The sequence below is a fragment of the Geotrypetes seraphini genome, chromosome 10, assembly GCF_902459505.1.
Source record: "Geotrypetes seraphini chromosome 10, aGeoSer1.1, whole genome shotgun sequence".
In the NCBI taxonomy this organism is placed as follows: domain Eukaryota; kingdom Metazoa; phylum Chordata; class Amphibia; order Gymnophiona; family Dermophiidae; genus Geotrypetes; species Geotrypetes seraphini.
The window spans coordinates 51,274,430-51,291,426 of record NC_047093.1 but is presented as its reverse complement, the minus strand read 5'-3'; the positions used below and the strand labels follow the sequence as shown (position 1 = coordinate 51,291,426).

General features: G+C 47.4%; 1 protein-coding gene across 1 annotated transcript; it reads left to right on the top strand.

Annotated features, from left to right (window-relative positions):
- Positions 1 to 1,513: 1,513 nt before the first annotated feature.
- IER5L (immediate early response 5 like) lies at positions 1,514 to 2,585 on the top strand. The gene has a single exon (XM_033960082.1). The coding sequence runs from the start codon at positions 1,568 to 1,570 to the stop codon at positions 2,159 to 2,161; it is 594 nt and encodes a 197-aa protein (XP_033815973.1). The 5' UTR covers positions 1,514 to 1,567; the 3' UTR covers positions 2,162 to 2,585.
- The last annotated feature ends 14,412 nt before the right edge of the window (positions 2,586 to 16,997 follow it).

Below are 16,997 nucleotides of genomic sequence, written 5' to 3'. Positions count from 1 at the left end.
AAGATTTTTTTGAAGTGCATTTTAAGTGACATTCTGGCACCCATTAGCTGATATGCTGTAAGCATGTTCTCCACAAGCTCAGCATAATTCTCTGATCTGTAATTACCAAGAAAATTCTGAACAACCAACACGAATGCTTCCCATGCTACTGATTCAGCTGGGTTCAGCTTCTGTTTAAATGCATCAAGGATCAGTTCACGGATTTCAGGTCCAACAAAACACCTTCTTTGATTTTGGCTTCACTTTTCTCGACACCAAACATACTTCTTAGGTGCTGAAACACATTTCTATTTCTGTCCATCGCCTTGACAAAATTTTTCAGCAGACCCAGTTTTATGCGAAGTGCTGGAAGATAGATTTTCTCACGATGTACTAACAGCAGGTGCTTCACATTATATCTGCCAGGAATGGATTCATCTCAGTTTGGCCATTGTTTCTGCCTTTAGTGGTAAATTGCAGTAAATTGTCCGCAGACATAACAGAAATGATCAGAATGGTTAACACAACCTCATCTGTTCATAATAATTATAATATCTTAGACGTAAACAAACAAAATATAAAAATTCAAGGGTAGAAAAAGCAGCACAATCACTTTTTAGTATAAACTTTCAAATTACTGGTATATGTGATCGATGAGCTGTCCTAAAATGCAATATTGTGTTATAGAAACAGTAAAATACCGACCCTTCATGGTAGCGTTATTGACGACAATGATATAAACAAACTGACGCATAACTTAAAAACAGGATGCGATAGATAAAAACTGTTTTCAGATTTAGAGTCAGCATGTGGCCCTTGTTAAGGTGCAGGTGACAGAACTCCAGTAGCAAAATGCTTGATGACCAGTGTAATATATTACTGCCCACATCTGCACATAAATGATTGATTTGTCTCCTCTATGGATCATTTGGTGAATTTTAAGAGTTAAAAGCTAAAACTACTCTCAGTACATGTAAATGGTTTGACTGCTGTGAGTCTGTTGATGAATTTTTAGACCTGAAACCCCAGTGAAGCTTTTATTACACTGGTTACATGTATACAATTTGACTGCTGTGTGGGTCTGTCTGTTGGTGAGTTTTTAGAACTAAAATTTTATTTTATTAATTTTTTTGTATTTCTTTTCCCCTCAATATTTTTCACAGGGCTCCGATGTTCTAGTTACTCCACTTTCTGTCAGTGGGCTTTTGAGGACCCCCCCTCCCCAGTTCCTGCCCTGGATCCTAGGATGTAGCACCAGCACACTGGAACGGGGCTCCTCTGACCCCAGCATGGACTGTAGGGACCCAACGGGCTGCGGTCTCCCTTCCTCTTCCCTCCACCTTTTTCTTTTGGAAGTCCGAATTTCCAGTCGGCATTTGAATAGCACAAAGGAACCGCCTTTCTGCCATTGGTCAGCTAGGATTCTAAGAGGCGGCCACTCCGGTACAGTGCGCGCTGTGATAGGCCGGGGGAGCGGTAGGCGGAGTCGCACGGGCCCTTTAAAGTATAGAACCGGGCGAGCGAATGTTCGATGCTTGTTTGGGATCGGCCGGAGAAGGAGGCGCTGCCGTTCCGCTTCGCGGCCGCTATGGAGAGCGCCGTGGACGCCCAGAGCCTGATCTCGCTGTCCCTGCGCAAAATCCAGAGCTCCCGGGCGCAACGCGGCGGGATCCGGCTGCACAAGAACTTGCTGGTGTCCTACGTGCTCCGCAACGCCCGGCAGACGTACCTGAGCGAGCGCTACGCCGAGCTGTGCCGGCGCCAGTCCTTCCCCGAGCCCGAGGCGCTGGAGCCCGCCGCCGCCCCCGTGCACGCGCCGCCCGCCTGCTGCCCCCAGAGCCAGACCACGGTGCTGGACCTGGACACGCACGTGGTGACCACGGTGGAGAGCGGCCTCATGCAGCAGGAGTGCTGCGCCTCGCTGTGCCCGTGCCAGGGCGCCCCGCCGCCGCCAGCCAAGCGCAAGGAGCCGCAGGATGATGGAGCGCCGCGCAAGCGGCCGCGCTTCGAGGACCCGGGGGCGGCCGAGCAGCCCGACGCTTCCAACATCTCCAACCTCATCTCCATCTTCGGCTCGGGCTTCTCGGGGCTGGTGAGCCGCCAGGCGGACGCGGAGCAACTGTGCGGCAAGCAGGCGCTGGCCAGCCTGGGAGCCTGGACTAGAGCCATCGTGGCCTTTTAGCCCGAGCCCGTCGGCACCGAAGCGGGACCATCTCCGGATCCTGGACGTGCCTCTTTCTTAAAAGATCGCTTCTTCTGGTTGAGACTGCAACTGAATTCCGACAACCAGCGTGGTTGGTCTTGTGAGAACTGTGTCCTGTAGTTACTTGATTTGGGTATTTAAAAACCTTTTGTTGTAAAAAGGTGGTTTTTTCCTGCGCCCCTGCCATGCCCGACCTTCACACTATAAGCACTATGTGTATTATGGACATTGCCAAACTTTCTCCCTTTTGTGTTTGTATCCCCCTGTATTTTTTTTTTTTTGTGCATTTGGAATCGTATATCACCGGGTAAACTGTTCAGATCGATTTGTTTAAGTTTATAATCTTAATAAAAAGTCCGAAGGCCATTTGCAAGTTAATGGTAAAAGTTGACAGCGTTGTGGTGATTCTTCCCGAGTCGCTGCTGTGTGCTTATGGGGGGGGGGGGCTAAGGAAGTTCAGGTTGCACCCCGAATAGTTTCTGAGCTCCGGTAGAAAGCATCCCAGCCGGCCTGAGGCTGGAAAGCTCCGCTGCCTCCCGTGACTTTTCTTTTCCACGCAGAATGCAGGTGGAAAGGAGAACAAGCCATCAAGGTATGGAAATCGGTATTGGCGCTACTCCTCCTCGCTCTTTTATGTTTTGTTTCGAGGATTTTTCTCTTTACGTTTTCCAGGGCTAATGTCCGTCTTTTTTTTCTGTCGCTGTCTCGTTAAAACGAATTCTGGGATGGTCCTTTTGTTGTACTCGTGGAAATGAAAGAATCGGCAAAGAATCGGCTCGAAGGGAGGCGACCGTGGCTGATCTCATACACGAGACCGATTCGGGGCTTTCCACATGTTTCTTCTGAAGTTTGTTTTTATCTTTCCCCTCCCCTACCTTAGTTCAGTTTGTTATCACTGCTTGTGCCACTTGGTGGTGGTGTTTTTTTTTTTTGTAACCTAACCAAATGATTAATAAAAAAAAGGCTAGCTGACCACCTACAGGCTGGCCTGGGAACGGGAGTATTTTTAAAGTCCCTTTGCCTATGGTGTTCTTAACTAGCTTTCTCTGTGCCGTGGTTCTTCCAGTTTCGCAACTAATAAAGCTTTTTATATTTTTTCTAATCAGCCTTTCATGTAGACTGAAATTGGATTTTGTGCATTTGCCTTCAGTCTGAAAACTTAAGGACTCGGCGAAGGAGCGACAATAGTTTTTCGACCCTTAGTCCAGTTTATCTGTACTGCCCTTCAAGGGATTTCCTTGCCCTACGAATTTTATATTTCGTGCATTAGAAGAATGTTACGTTTAGTTCATTATGTCCCATATTTTCATTTTTTTTTCTTGTCAAGGGGAAATGTGCCTGACTTGCAGTAATTCTTCTTGCTGAATCTATTTTTCGTAGGTAGGTGAAATAATGAAAGGAAAGCTTAGCAATTTTCAAGTCAATTGCCCGAGCTCCCCCTGCAGTATATCTGTGAAACTGCAGCAGATTGATCCTCATGATGGTGAGAGAGGGTCAATGGTATACATCCTACCTATGGGTACATCTGAATTATCAGTTCAAATAGGTAATTGGACTTTGAAAATTGCCTTTGTGTGTGTAAATGGCTGTTTACTTATTTTTTTTTTTTTTACATTCACAACCCACTCATATATCAGTATTAATGAGTTATATAGAAAACATAAGGCCTTATTTAAAACAACAAAATCCCTACACAATCTAAACAAAACCTCTATCAGCACTTCAGTTAAAAAAAAAATTGCCAAGCTAAAACACTGTCAAACATGAGAGAAATTATAGACCTTTCACCACCTTCTTAAATGGGAGGAGCTCGGATCCAGTTAGAAAAAGCTAATTTCTGGATGTCCCCAAAATGAAATTTTAATAGAAAAATATGCCCAGGACCATTCTGGGAGGAGTGGTGTTGAGACAACATGAGTGGACTAGTTATTCAAAGGGTCATTTACAGTTACTGGTAACTATATAATCCTCCAGCTTCCAGTTTTCCTTCTCATTTTATAATATAATGGCTAAATTTATGCACTGATTATGTATTTACATTTATAGAATTTTAGTACTTAGCAGGTGAGTGCTTGCGGAGTGTTCAGTATTCTACAGCTAATATGTGTAATTCACTTGGTGCATAGATGTAAGGGGTGTTCACCGAGGACAGCCATGGGCAGGAACAACGTCTATGCACACAACTTGCAAAAATACTGTAAATTATGTGCTAAAGTGTATGTATGCCAGCCACTGACATGGTGTAGTCCACTGTTCTTCAACCACCGGTCCATGAACCGGTGCCGGTCCACAGAAATTTCCTGCCGGTCCACAGGGGCCGGCATGTGCATCAGGCCCAAAACTGTGTTCTTCAACTGCCGGTCCGTGATATTGTGTGTGTATATATGAAAAATAGTGTTACAATTAGGACTATGGGGGCAGGGTCTGGGGTGAAGATTGGGTAGAGATGGACAGGGTCTGGCCCACGACTTAGCCCAGTGTTCTTCAACCGCCGGTCCGCGGCCCAATGCCGGTCCACAAAATAATTATTTTATTTCTGCCGGTCCATAGGTGTAAAAAGGTTGAAGAACACTGGTGTAGTCTCTATTAGGATGCCTTTACAGAATTAACACGCACCACATGGCTTCTTGGCATCTATTACTACTACTACTAATTATTTCTATAGCGCTACCAGACGCACGCAGCGCTGTAGAGTCACAAAAAAAAAAAAAAAAAACAGTCCCTTCTCAAAGGAACTTACAATCTAAACAGCCAAGACAGACAAATAGGATGTCATAGATATAGTTAAGAATACAGTTAGAGCATTGTGGTGCCCGATTATAAAATTATCCCCTGTAGTCGGACAATTTTCACTGACACCAGTGGCATACCTGGCTTAGTTATCGCCCCGGACTGGAGCACCCCCTCCTGCAGGCAGTGGAGCTGTGATCTGCGTGTATGCAGTTATTGGCTCTGCTGGTCTCCTGCCCCCAGAACAGAAAGTTGATGTGGGGGTGGGGGGGGGGGGCAAGCAGACCCAATCACCACATATGTGGACTGCAGCCCTGCGACTTCTCTGTACCCCAATAACACCCGGGGTGGGCAGCACCCACCTCCCCTCCCTTGATATACTATTGACTGGCACTATCTTAAGTGCCAAACAATATCCATATAGAGAGTGGCTGATCTGGGTGTAATTATATATAAAACTAGTGTTTAAGCCCGTTACATTAACGGGTGCTAGAATATATGGCTGTCTGTCTTTCTTTCTTTATGTCTCTCTCCCTGCTCCTGTTTCTTTCTTCCTTTCTTTCTGTCTTTCTCCCTCCTGCAATTTTTTTCTCTCTCTCCCTGGCACCCTTTGTCTGTCTGTATTTCTTTCTGTGTCTCCCCCCCCCCCACTTTCCTTTGCAGAAGCAGCAGTGCTATTTCCCTTCCCCTCCAGATCCCTGTGAAGTAGTAGCAGCATTTCCCCCCACCCACCCCCCATTCCCTTCTCTCCCCCCCCCACTTTCCTTTGCAGAAGCAGCAGCGGTATTTCTCTTTCCCTCCAGGTCCTTGCTGAAGCAGTAGCAGCATTTTCCCCCACCCCCCATTCCCTTCTCTCCCCCCCACTTTATTTTGCAGAAGCAGCTGTGATATTTCCCTTCCCCTCCAGATCTCTGAGAAGTAGTAGCAGCATTTCCCCCACCCACCCCCCCATTCCCTTCTCTCCCCCCCACTTTCCTTTGCAGAAGCAGCAGCGGTATTTCTCTTTCCCTCCAGGTCCTTGCTGAAGCAGTAGCAGCATTTTCCCCCACCCACCCCCCATTCCCTTCTCTCCCCTACCACCACTTTCCTTTGCAGAAGCACCAGCGGTTTTCCCTTCCCCTCCAGGTCCCTGCTGAGTAGTTGAAACATTTTCCCCCACCCCCCATTCCCTTCTTACCTTGAGCTGCCCTGCTCCGTTCGGCCCCTCCCCCTTCCCTTCCCGTGTGCTGGCCTGCTGCGGCTGAAGGTTTTTTTCGGCGACTCCTCCTGTTAAAACTCCCCCCCTCCTCCTCCCGCAACCGCTCCTGTTCAAAGCGGCCTGCTGAGGTTCGCGGCCGCTGTAACGAACCTCGCAGGCCGCTCTCCAACTCGGTAGCATGTTCCCTCTGACGCGATTGCGTCAGAGGGAACGTGCTACCATGTGGAGAGCGGCCTGCGAGGTTCGTTACAGCGGCCGCGAACCTCAGCAGGCCGCTTTGAACAGGAGCGGTTGCGGGAGGGGGGGGGAGTTTTAACAGGAGGAGTCGCCGAAAAAAACCTTCAGCCGCAGCAGGCCAGCACACGGGAAGGGAAGGGGGAGGGGCCGAACGGAGCAGGGCAGCTCAAGGTAAGAAGGGAATGGGGGGTGGGGGAAAATGTTTCAACTACTCAGCAGGGACCTGGAGGGGAAGGGAAAACCGCTTCTGCTGTTGCAGGAGGATTTGGGGGGGGGGGGGGATTCTTGAGCGGCGGCAGGACCATGAGGCGGGATTGAGTTTTTCGGCTTCCCCTATCTGGGGAAACCGCCGTGCCGAACTGAGCTGCGGTGGGGCCGTAGTAAGCGCGGGGCATGCTGCAGTCTTGGCGGCCACGGACATACGGATCATGGAAGCACGCTGATAAGACTGCGCATGCGCCGCCTACGGTTTTATTATATAGATTACCCCAGGAATTACTTAAAAACACTCTTGGTGCCAAGAAAACTTGTACTTTATGTGACTCATGTAGGCCTGTTTAAGAGTGAAGTCACAATTTACACACTTTATAACATATGTGTGCTTTCTGCCTGCTCTCAAGCGTTTGGAGCTTCAGTATAGGTGTGATTCCTGTGCTTCACTCCTATTTTGTAAAGACAGAGATTCCTATGTGTCTTTAGAAAACAGATCAAAAGTAACCAGTGGTGGAATGACTTTTATGGTGTGTGCCCCGGTCATGGATGGGCTGCAGTAGGGCTTTGATGCTACCAAGGACAAACCAAGATCAAGCTTGCACATGTAGTATCACATCATACTTTATGCTAGGAGTTATCTTGTTGGGTAGAATGGCTAAACCATGTTAGATGCCATCGACTCGTGCCCGAGTCCTAGAGACTTGATGAATTACGGATCTAAAAAGAAATTGGTTTTGTGCTAGTCCAGTAAGCTCCTCCAGTGTCATCCCCAGCCATCTGATTGCAGGGGTGTCAGGTCAAAAGCGCGCCGGGACAAAGGCGTGCCCAGGCAATTGAGCGCAGCGCGCTGCCGCACCACTCTAAATTACTGTTTTTAGCGCTCCGACGGGGGGGCGTGGGGGGGAACCCCCCCACTTTACTTAATAGACATCACGCTGCGCTGGGGGGGTGTGGGGGGTTGTAACCCCCCACATTTTACTGAAAACTTCACTTTTTCCCTGTTTTTAGGGAAAAAGTTCAGTTTACAGTAAAATGTGGAGGGTTACAACCCCCCATAACGCCGACGCGATGTCTATTAAGTAAACTGGGTGGGTTCCCCAACAAAACCCCCCGTCGGAGCCCCTAAAAACTAATTTGCGGCGGCGCGCGCTGCGCTCAATTGTCAGCGCGCGCTTTTGTCTTTCTCGCCGTTGTCTATGAACCGATTGCAGGTCGCCCTCTTCACCTGGTTCTTTCGATCTTCTCAAACATGATGTCCTCCTCCAATTATCTTTCTCTTCTGATGGTGTGACCAAAAGAAAACAGTTGTAACTTCATCATTTAGGTTTTAAGTGACATAGCCGGTTTGATCTCTTCCAGAATTGATTTGTTAGTTCTTCTGGCGGTCCAAGGCACACATAAAATCCTTCTCCAGCACCAAAGTTGAACCATAGGAGTCTTTTATTTTTTTTTTCTGCCTTCCTCTATTGCAGGGGTGTTAACGTCCCTCCTCGAGGGCTGCAATCCAGTTGGGTTTTTAGGATTTCCCCAATGAATATGCACGAGATTTATTAGCATAGAATGAAAGCAGTGCATGCAAATAGATCTCATGCATATTCATTGGGGAAATCCTGAAAACCTGCCTGGATTGCGGCCCTCGATGAGGCACTTTGACACCTGTGCTCTATTGTGTTACTATGTTAGGGGTCTACTTGGTCTTCTCACAGAGGTGGCTTTCTCTAGCATTGCCCAACGGATGTATAAATTAGCGGTCTTCCATAGACCTGCTGAAAAGCAGCTGAATTTCCCCATAATATATACCACTACCACTAGTCAATGGTAAATCCATATATTCAATGCTGTTATCTATCCATATAGTGCATTGAATTCAAACTTTTTAAAAATGCCACACCTGGCTGCTAACCAAGGGAACCAAATATTGACCTGATTGTTGAATTCAGCTGTTAAAATGTCAGGGGAAGGTTGAAGGCCTGAAAATTGATTGAGCTGATGCAAAGCTGAAGCTTTATCTAGTGCAGGCATACTCGACCCCAGTGTCCCGCAAACTTTGTCAAGCCACGACACACTAAACATAGTGGCTGTGGCTTGAGGCACCCAGAAGTATGCGGATGTCGCTGTGATGACATCACGCACATATGTGACATCACATCGATATCTTCGCATGCCCGAAGGTCCTCCATATCGGCCTTGAGCCACCAATGGGGGACGCCAAAAGGGACGAGGCCCAGAGAGGAGTGGCACTGGCTGATTGCCTACAGGACGTGCCTCTCGCCGCGAGCACCCCCATGCCAGTCAGGTTTTCAGGATATCCGCAATGCATATGCATGAAATAAATTTGCATTTAATGGAGACATTGTATGCAAATTCAATGTGGATATCCTGAAAACCTGACTGGCAAGGGGATACTCCAGGACCGAGTTGAGAAACACTGCTGTAGGCAGTCACCTGGCACCGGTGCCTTTCCTCCCCAGTGTGTCACGACACACCTGAAATCTCAGGATGCACATTAGTGTGCCGCAGCACAGTTTTTGATAGACTGCTCAACCCAGTCCTCAGGACACACCAAGTCAATCTGGTTTTCAAGATTTTCACAATGTATATGAATGAAATAGATTAGTGTGCACTGCCTCCACATACTCATTGTGGGTATCCTGAAAAACCTGACCGGTTGGGTATGTGAGGACTGGATTGAGAAACCCTGATCTAAAACCCAGTCCTCGGGACGCACCTAGCTAGTAGGGTTTTCAGGAAATCCAGAATGAATATAAGAACATAAGAAGTTGCCTCCGCTGAGGCAGACCAGAGGTCCATCTTGTCCAGCGGTCCGCACCCACGGCGGCCCATCAGGCCTAATTGCCTGAACAGTGTCCCTGACTAATTATGTAACTGCCTCTAATCCTATCCCTATAGCCTACCTCTACTCCTATCTGTACCCCTCAATCCCTTTGTCCTCCAGGTACCTATCCAATCCTTCTTTGAAGCCCTGCAGCGTGTTCCTGCTTATCACATCCTCCGGTAGGGCGTTCCATGTATCCACCACCCTCTGGGTGAAAAAGAACTTCCTGGCGTTTGTTCTAAACCTTCCCCCTTTCAATTTCTCTGAGTGCCCCCTTGTACTTGTGGTTCCCCATATAAGAACATAAGAAGTTGCCTCCGCTGAATATGCATAAAGAGATTTCCATGCACTGCCTCTGTTGTATGCAAATCAATCTCATGCATATGTATTGTAGATTTCCTGAAAACCTGACTGTCTGGGTGTGCCCCAAGGACTGGCTTGAGAAGCACATGAACCTAAAACTCTGGAACTGCTGTAGTAAAATACAGTAGGCTTTGCACACAATTTTGCATCCAAGCTGTGTGCAAAGACCTGTGTAGGCATTAATGCAGAGCTCTGAAATCCTGTACTCTTAAATAATAATAATAACTTTATTCTTCTATACCGCCATAATCGTGTGACATCTAGGCGGTTCACATTGAAGAGAGGTGGACAATCAGCGAGTTACAATATGCAGATAGTGAACTACAGTACGCAGAATCTTAAAATGCAGCGAATTACAATATACAGTTTATTAAGAATTTCAGACTTAAACGCAGGAGTGGACATATTAGAAATAATAGAATTGGATTTAGTGTTTGGTGTAGTTACTGTTTAGGTGATAAATCTGTCAAATAAGGCAGTTTTTTTAAAGGCATTAGCTATCAAATGTAGAGCAGAGTTTTCTAATGCTGGGGCTTTCGTGCACTGCCTGAGGAGGAGGAAGAAAAAGTTAGCTTGTGTGGTCAACATTGGTGAGGATTTCATGCCCACTTCTCTTTAACGGGAACATACCAAGATCAACTTTCTTTTCTGGCTTTGTTGAAGGAGATAAGAACATAAGAATAGCCTTAGTGAGCCAGACCCAGTATCCTGTCTTCATGGAGGCCAATCCAAGTCACAAGTACCTGGCAAAAACCCAAACAGTAGCAGCATTCCATGCCATCGATCCAGGGCAAGCAGTGGTTCCCCCTATGTCTGTCTCACTTGTCTTTTATTTTGAACCTGAAAGAGGGGGGGGGGGATGTATCAAGAAAGAATAAAGTGCTGGACTGTTGAAAATGCAATATAATAACATTAATGTACAGAATAATATTGTTTGTGCATAGAACAGCATTCCAGCACAGGCACATATTGTATTTGTAACTCCATGAACCAATAAATATTGTTCGTATTGCAGAAATTGTATCATTACTTGGAGCATATAAACTGCACATGTGCTAGAATGTCATTCTGTACATCATTTCTGATATTGCAAGATGTTAGTTTGTGTGTGTGTATATATATATATAATTATTTTATTTTTTTTTGCACATAACTTATGTTGGTTATCTCACTGGGAAACAAACACTTTTTCCTTCTCATTGTGTTAGGAAAGTGTGTTCCGAACTTTTGTAAATAGTAGTCCTTCTATCCCGAGTGTCACAGAAGTTGATGTCATAATCCACCTCCACATCTTGAATTCCCAGCACTGGATGCAGCTGCTTGGAGCCCATGAATTCACCTGAATCTCCAGCACAGTCAATGCTGCAGAGAACTTGTTACAATGGTACAGGTTCGGTCCTGGAAAAAAGCGAGCTTCCCTAGTTTAGCACCAGTCCCTTTTGAATCCATTAGACAGGAATTAGACCTTAGGCTCAAGCTTTGTGCCATATGCAGCACATTAGCATCTGACATTTTTTTTTTTTAAATCATTACAACAGAGTTATATTAATTTTTCACTTTAACATGATAAACACCACAGGGTGTTAGATCCCGAATATACATGCCTGTAAAGGGTTAAAAAATGCAAGTTCACTACCACAAAACTATCATAGCACCCTGAACAAAGTCAGGAACTGGGCAGACCCTAAGGGTTGAGTGAATCTTGCCTAGAATTATGGGGAGCTACAAGTAATATTACTTTGTAATAAATTCAGCTCTATCCCTCTGCACCTGTAGTCCAGCATCTCCCCTTCCCCTCCCTAGAATCCCCCCTCCTTTCCCAAAAGGTATCCAGCCTCTCGTCTTCTCCAATCTTCCTCCTCCATCATTCAGCAGCTCTCTCCACTTCTTTTCATCCACCTGGCCTGACACCAACACCACAGACACCTGGGTTGTGAGCAGGGCCGCCATCAGAAAATTCTGGGCCCGTTACTGAGCAATCCTATTGGGCCCCCCCACGCACCCCTTCCCCCCCCCCCACTTTTGTCCGGGGGGGTGCTATCAGGAAATCGGCAGGGGACAAAAAAAAATATGACAGCAGTGTTTATTGTTGTGCACAGCAGAAGCATAATACAGGAATTTGTGCTATGGTGACCTAGGACCAATGTTCCCTCTAAGGATTGATGAGGTGTGTGCAAAAAAAAATATGCATAAGCGACAAGTTACATACTCCACAAATTTATGAGCAGGCGCGGAGGACGCATTTTTAAACAAATGTAGTTTATCCTTGTACTCCTTATGTAATTTTAATCATCTATAGATATGTTTGTATGTTTATTGTTCAAATGGTTTTATTTATTTCCCCAAATTTATTTTTGTTATACGCATTGAAAATATTTGATATTGCGTTTAAATCAAAATCTCAATAAACTTGAAACGAGTGCCCGTGAGATTGTGGGAGGGTTAAATACTCAAAACTTAGAAGAATAACAATTTACTTAAAGTTTTTGCTTCGCCAGCTTTCTGGTATCTTTACATACAGTGGCGTACCTAGCATATGTAACACCCGGGACCCATCATTTTTTGACACACCCCCCCCCCCCCATCTGTAAGAAAAACATGATTTTTAGTAACAAACCACACGTCACACATGAGTACCTAGGAAAAGGCAGCATCTTACATATTGCAGTGAGCAGTACATTAATACACCCATTGTAAAACTAAACAAGCCAGACCAGCACAGATCAATTCTACATCGTCAATCCTAACAGAAAACCATGTCTTTCAAACACACAGAACACAGAAAACACCTTCGCCTAGTATGGAATATGTCATCACAAACTAACCCCTCCCCCTTTTACAAAACTGTAGTGTGGATTTTAGCCACGGTGGTAACAGCCCTGATGCTCATAGAATTCTGAGCATCAGAGCTGCTATCGCCACGGCTGGCGCTAAAAAACGCTCCAGTTTTGTAAAAGGGGGGATAAAATAGAAATACACAGTTTCAACGCTCTAGCTCAGAGATGCCCAAACTTTTTGGGCTTGCGAGCTACTTTAAAATGACCAAGTCAAAATGATCTACCAAAAATAAAATTAAAAAACACAAAGCACACTATACGCTGAGAAAATGTTAATTATCATTCCTATTCTGGGTTTTTTTCAAAGAGGTCAAGGCAGATGACTCTATGCATTGTCACCTCAGTAACAACCATACAAAAATAGACAAATATACCCCCCATCCTTTTTATTAAACCACAATAGCAGTTTTTAGCGCAGGGAACTGCGCTAAATGCCCAGCGCTGCTCTCGACGCTCATAGGCTCCCTGCACTAAAAAACACTATTGCGATTTAGTAAAAGGGGGCCATAGTGCAAAATATAGACAGCATATATAAATTCAGACACATTTTGATCACTAAATTGAAAATAAAATCATTTTCCTACCTTTGTTTGGTAATTTCATCTGATTGCACTTTATTCTTCTGACTGTGCATCCAATATTTCTTCCCTTCTTTCAGCCTCCTGTATGCTTCCTCTCCTCCAGACCTCATTCCCTCCCCCAACTTTTTCTTTCTTTCTCTCTCTATGTCTGTCTTTCTCTGATTCTGTGCCCCATTTTTTTGCTTTGTTTCTGGTTCCCTGTCCACCCCCCCCCCTTCTTTCTTTCTTTCTTCCTCCGTGCCCCATTTTTTGCTTTTTTTTTTCTGGCTCCCTGTCCCCCCCCCTTCTTTCTTTCTTTCTTCCTGCCTCCCCCATGCCACCACCACCGCGGAATAGGCTGCTGCCGCTGCCGCAATCAGGAACAGGCCGAGATCTCCCTGCTTCTCTTCTGCAACTCTCACCGTACGACTTCAATTCTAACGTCGGAAAGGACGTTCCGGGCAGCCAGGCAGCGATTGGCTAGCCAGAATGTCCTCTCGACGTCAGAATTGACGTCAGGCCGCCGTGAGAGTTGGTCGGCCCGCAGGGAAGAGAAGCAGGGAGATCAAAGACATGGTGCCAGCCTGATCCCCGATGGCAGCAGTGAGAAGGGAAGGGAAGCAGGTTGGGCACCACTGCTCTAGACGAGCCGCGAGCCGCACTCTAAAGAGAACAGTTGACCGCCCCCCTCCCCTTGGTACGCCACTGGAGCAGCAGCGTGTCTGGCCGGCTCATTCGTTCAAAGCCGCGGGTGGCGGCTCCTTGCGAGATCCGCGCCTGTGTCTGAAGCATCTCTGATGGTGTGACATCAGAGAGGCTTCCGATGCAGGAGTGGATAGCGCAAGGAGCCGCCAACCCGCGGCTTTGAACGAACGAGCTGGCTGCTGCTCCAAAAGGAAGAGAATGATCGCCTCCAGACCACGGGCCACAAATAAAACCAGGAGAGCCACACGCAGGCCGCGTGTTTGAGACTGCTTTCTTAGAGGGAACACTGCCTAGGACCCTGGGGGAGCCCGGGCCCCCTGTCACCTCCGGGCTAGAGGTCTGCACGGGAACGGGGATCGCGGGGATCCCGCGGGTTCCCCCCCTGGCCCACGGGACTCCCACGGGGATGCCCCCTCTCCCACGGGGATGCCCCCTTGACCCACGGGACTCCCACGGGGACGCCCCCTAGCCCACGGGACTCCCACGGGGATGAAAACAGCCTACCTAAATTCTGGCGATGCAGGCATGCAGCTTACAAGTCCGGCGTCGCGGCGGGATATAGCCATGCTGAGCAGTGAGCTCAGCACGTACACAGATGAAAGCCTTGCTTGCTGATTGGTCCGGCGGCCCCGCCCCGCCGTGCCGCCGGACCAATCAGCAAGCAAGGCTTTCATCTGTGTACGTACTGAGCTCACTGCTCAGCATGGCTATTTCCCGCCGCGACGCCGGACTTGACGCAGCGGCAGCAGCAGCAGCCTGAAAAAGAAATCATCCTGGCCGGGGTCGGTGTCATGCTCCGGAGCTTCTACAGCCTTCCTATCTCCCTCTCCCTTCTACCTGCTTCCGGCCACACACCCTGCTCTGCGGCTCTCTTCAGCAACTCAGCAGCAGCGATCGACACAAGCTTCTGACGTCAAGGCCTACCCTCTGCGAGTCCCGCTTGTTTCAACTTCCTTTTTCCACAAAGATGGGACTCGTAGAGGGAAAGCCTCGACGTCGGCAGCCTGTCTTGATCACCGCTGCTGACGAGTTGCTTAAGAGAGCCGCGGAGCAGGGGGGTGTTGCCAGGTGCAGGTAGAAGGGAGAGGGCCAGATGCAGGACTCGTGAGTGAGGGAGCAGAAGAGAGAGAGAAAGAGAGAGGGAAGGGAAACAAAAGGAAATATTTCATACTGGGCTGGGCCGGAGTGGAGGGAGGGTGGAAAGATTCTGGCTACAGGGTGCATTAACAAAGGAAAAGGGGGGAAAGCTGAAAATGGAGATAGTGACACAAAGAAGAGAAAGAGTAAGCAGGACCTACTGAATAAGGATAGAGATACAGAGGGGACATGAAGAGGAGGTGAAATAGAGACATAGAAGTAATGCTGAAAAAGTGTGGGGAGGGGGGGAAATAAAGACATTGAAAGGGCAAATGGTGAACATGGGGTAAAGACAAGGACAGAGACAAATGAAGATTCTGAAAAAGTGGTGAGATAGGGATATAGGTGAGATGGGCACAAAGAAGGGTGATGCTGGAAAATAGGTGGAATGGTAATTCTGACAAACACAGAAGGGAAATGCTGGATCAAGGAGAGATGGGGCTCAGCCTGGATGGAATGAGGAGAAATGCCTTGTTGGCCGGAATTTCCTCTCCTACGTCAGAATTGACGTCAGGGAGCGGAATGCTGGTCAGCGCGACGCTTCTGCAGGGAAAGCTTGGGACAGCGGTGGCTTGGGGGCTATTCCCCGATGGCAGTGGCAGCAAACCGAGTGGCTTGGGGGAGGACACGGAGAAAGAAAGAAAGGGGGCAGACAGGGAGACAGAAAGAAGGGGGAACAGGGAGACAGAAAGAAAAAGTTGGGGGAGAGAATGAGGTCTGGAGGAGAGGAAACATACAAGAGGCTGAAAGAAAGGAAGAAAGATTGGATGCACAGTCAGAAGAAGAAAGTGCAACCAGAGACTCATGAAATCACCAAACAGCAAAGGTAGGAAAAATGATTTTATTTTCAATTTAGTGATCAAAATGTGTCTGTTTTCAGAATTTATATCTGCTGTCTATATTTTGCACTATGGCTCCCTTTTACTAAACCGCAATATCATTTTTTAGCGCAGGGAGCCTATGAGCATTGAGAGCAGCGCGAGGCATTCAGCGTAACTCCCTGTGCTAAAACCTACTATTGTGGTTTAGTAAAAAGGGAGGGGGTGTATTTGTCTATTTTTGTATTTTGTTACCGAGGTGACATTGCATAGAGTCATCTGCCTTGGGAAATGTATATGGCAGATATCTTTGTTTTGTGTTCAAAAGAAAAGGAAATGCATTTCTGGTTTTATTTCTACAGTGTTGAAGTACTTGTTGGCTCTTGCTGTGACTGGTGGGGATCCCCAAGCACCGCCAGCAGAGGACCTCCTCTAGAGATGGTCAGAATTCCCCTCCACCAAGCGCAGCAGTCGCTGGCAGCATTCATGAGCCACTGAAGTGCCAGCCAAGCTTGGCAAAAGGGACCCCAGGCCAACTGCAAAGGAAGTCCTCAGCTGACAGTTTGTGGGTTCTCATCAGCTGAGTATTTATATTTTATATTTACATTAGAGGTTCTGGTAGAAACCCATTTACAAAGTATGTATTCTTCCCAATTAATATTTCCAAATTAATAAAGTCTCTTTGCTTATTTGTAAATGGGTCTCTACCAGAGCCTTTAATTCAGTAGCATAATTAAATAAAATAACTATTTCTGAAGTTTATAGGGAAGGATGGTGACGGAGGGGATTCCTCGCGGGGACGGGTGGGGACGGAGGGGATTCCTCGCGGGGACGGGTGGGGACGGAGGGGATTCCTCGCGGGGACGGGTGGGGATGGAGGGATTCCTCACGGGGACGGGTGGGGATGGAGGGATTCCTCACGGGGACGGGTGGGATTTTGGCGGGGACGGGTGGGATTTCTGTCCCCGCGCAACTCTCTACTCCGGGCCCCTGAATGCAGGACTGGTAGTACTGCCCTGATGGCGGCCCTGGTTGTGAGAAACAAATCAGTGTGGTGTGAAGTCTTCCAGAACAGGCCAGTTCTCAAGGGCTGCCATGTCCTACTCCCTCTGGTGCAAACTATTTGAGGGAGAGGAATGTGGCCGAACTTGAGTACAACCTGTGCTGAGAGGCCCCACTGT

Coding starts and splice junctions, on each gene's coding strand:
- IER5L (XM_033960082.1), top strand. CDS start 1,568: ATGGAGAGCGCCGTGGACGCCCAGAGCCTGATCTCGCTGTCCCTGCGC.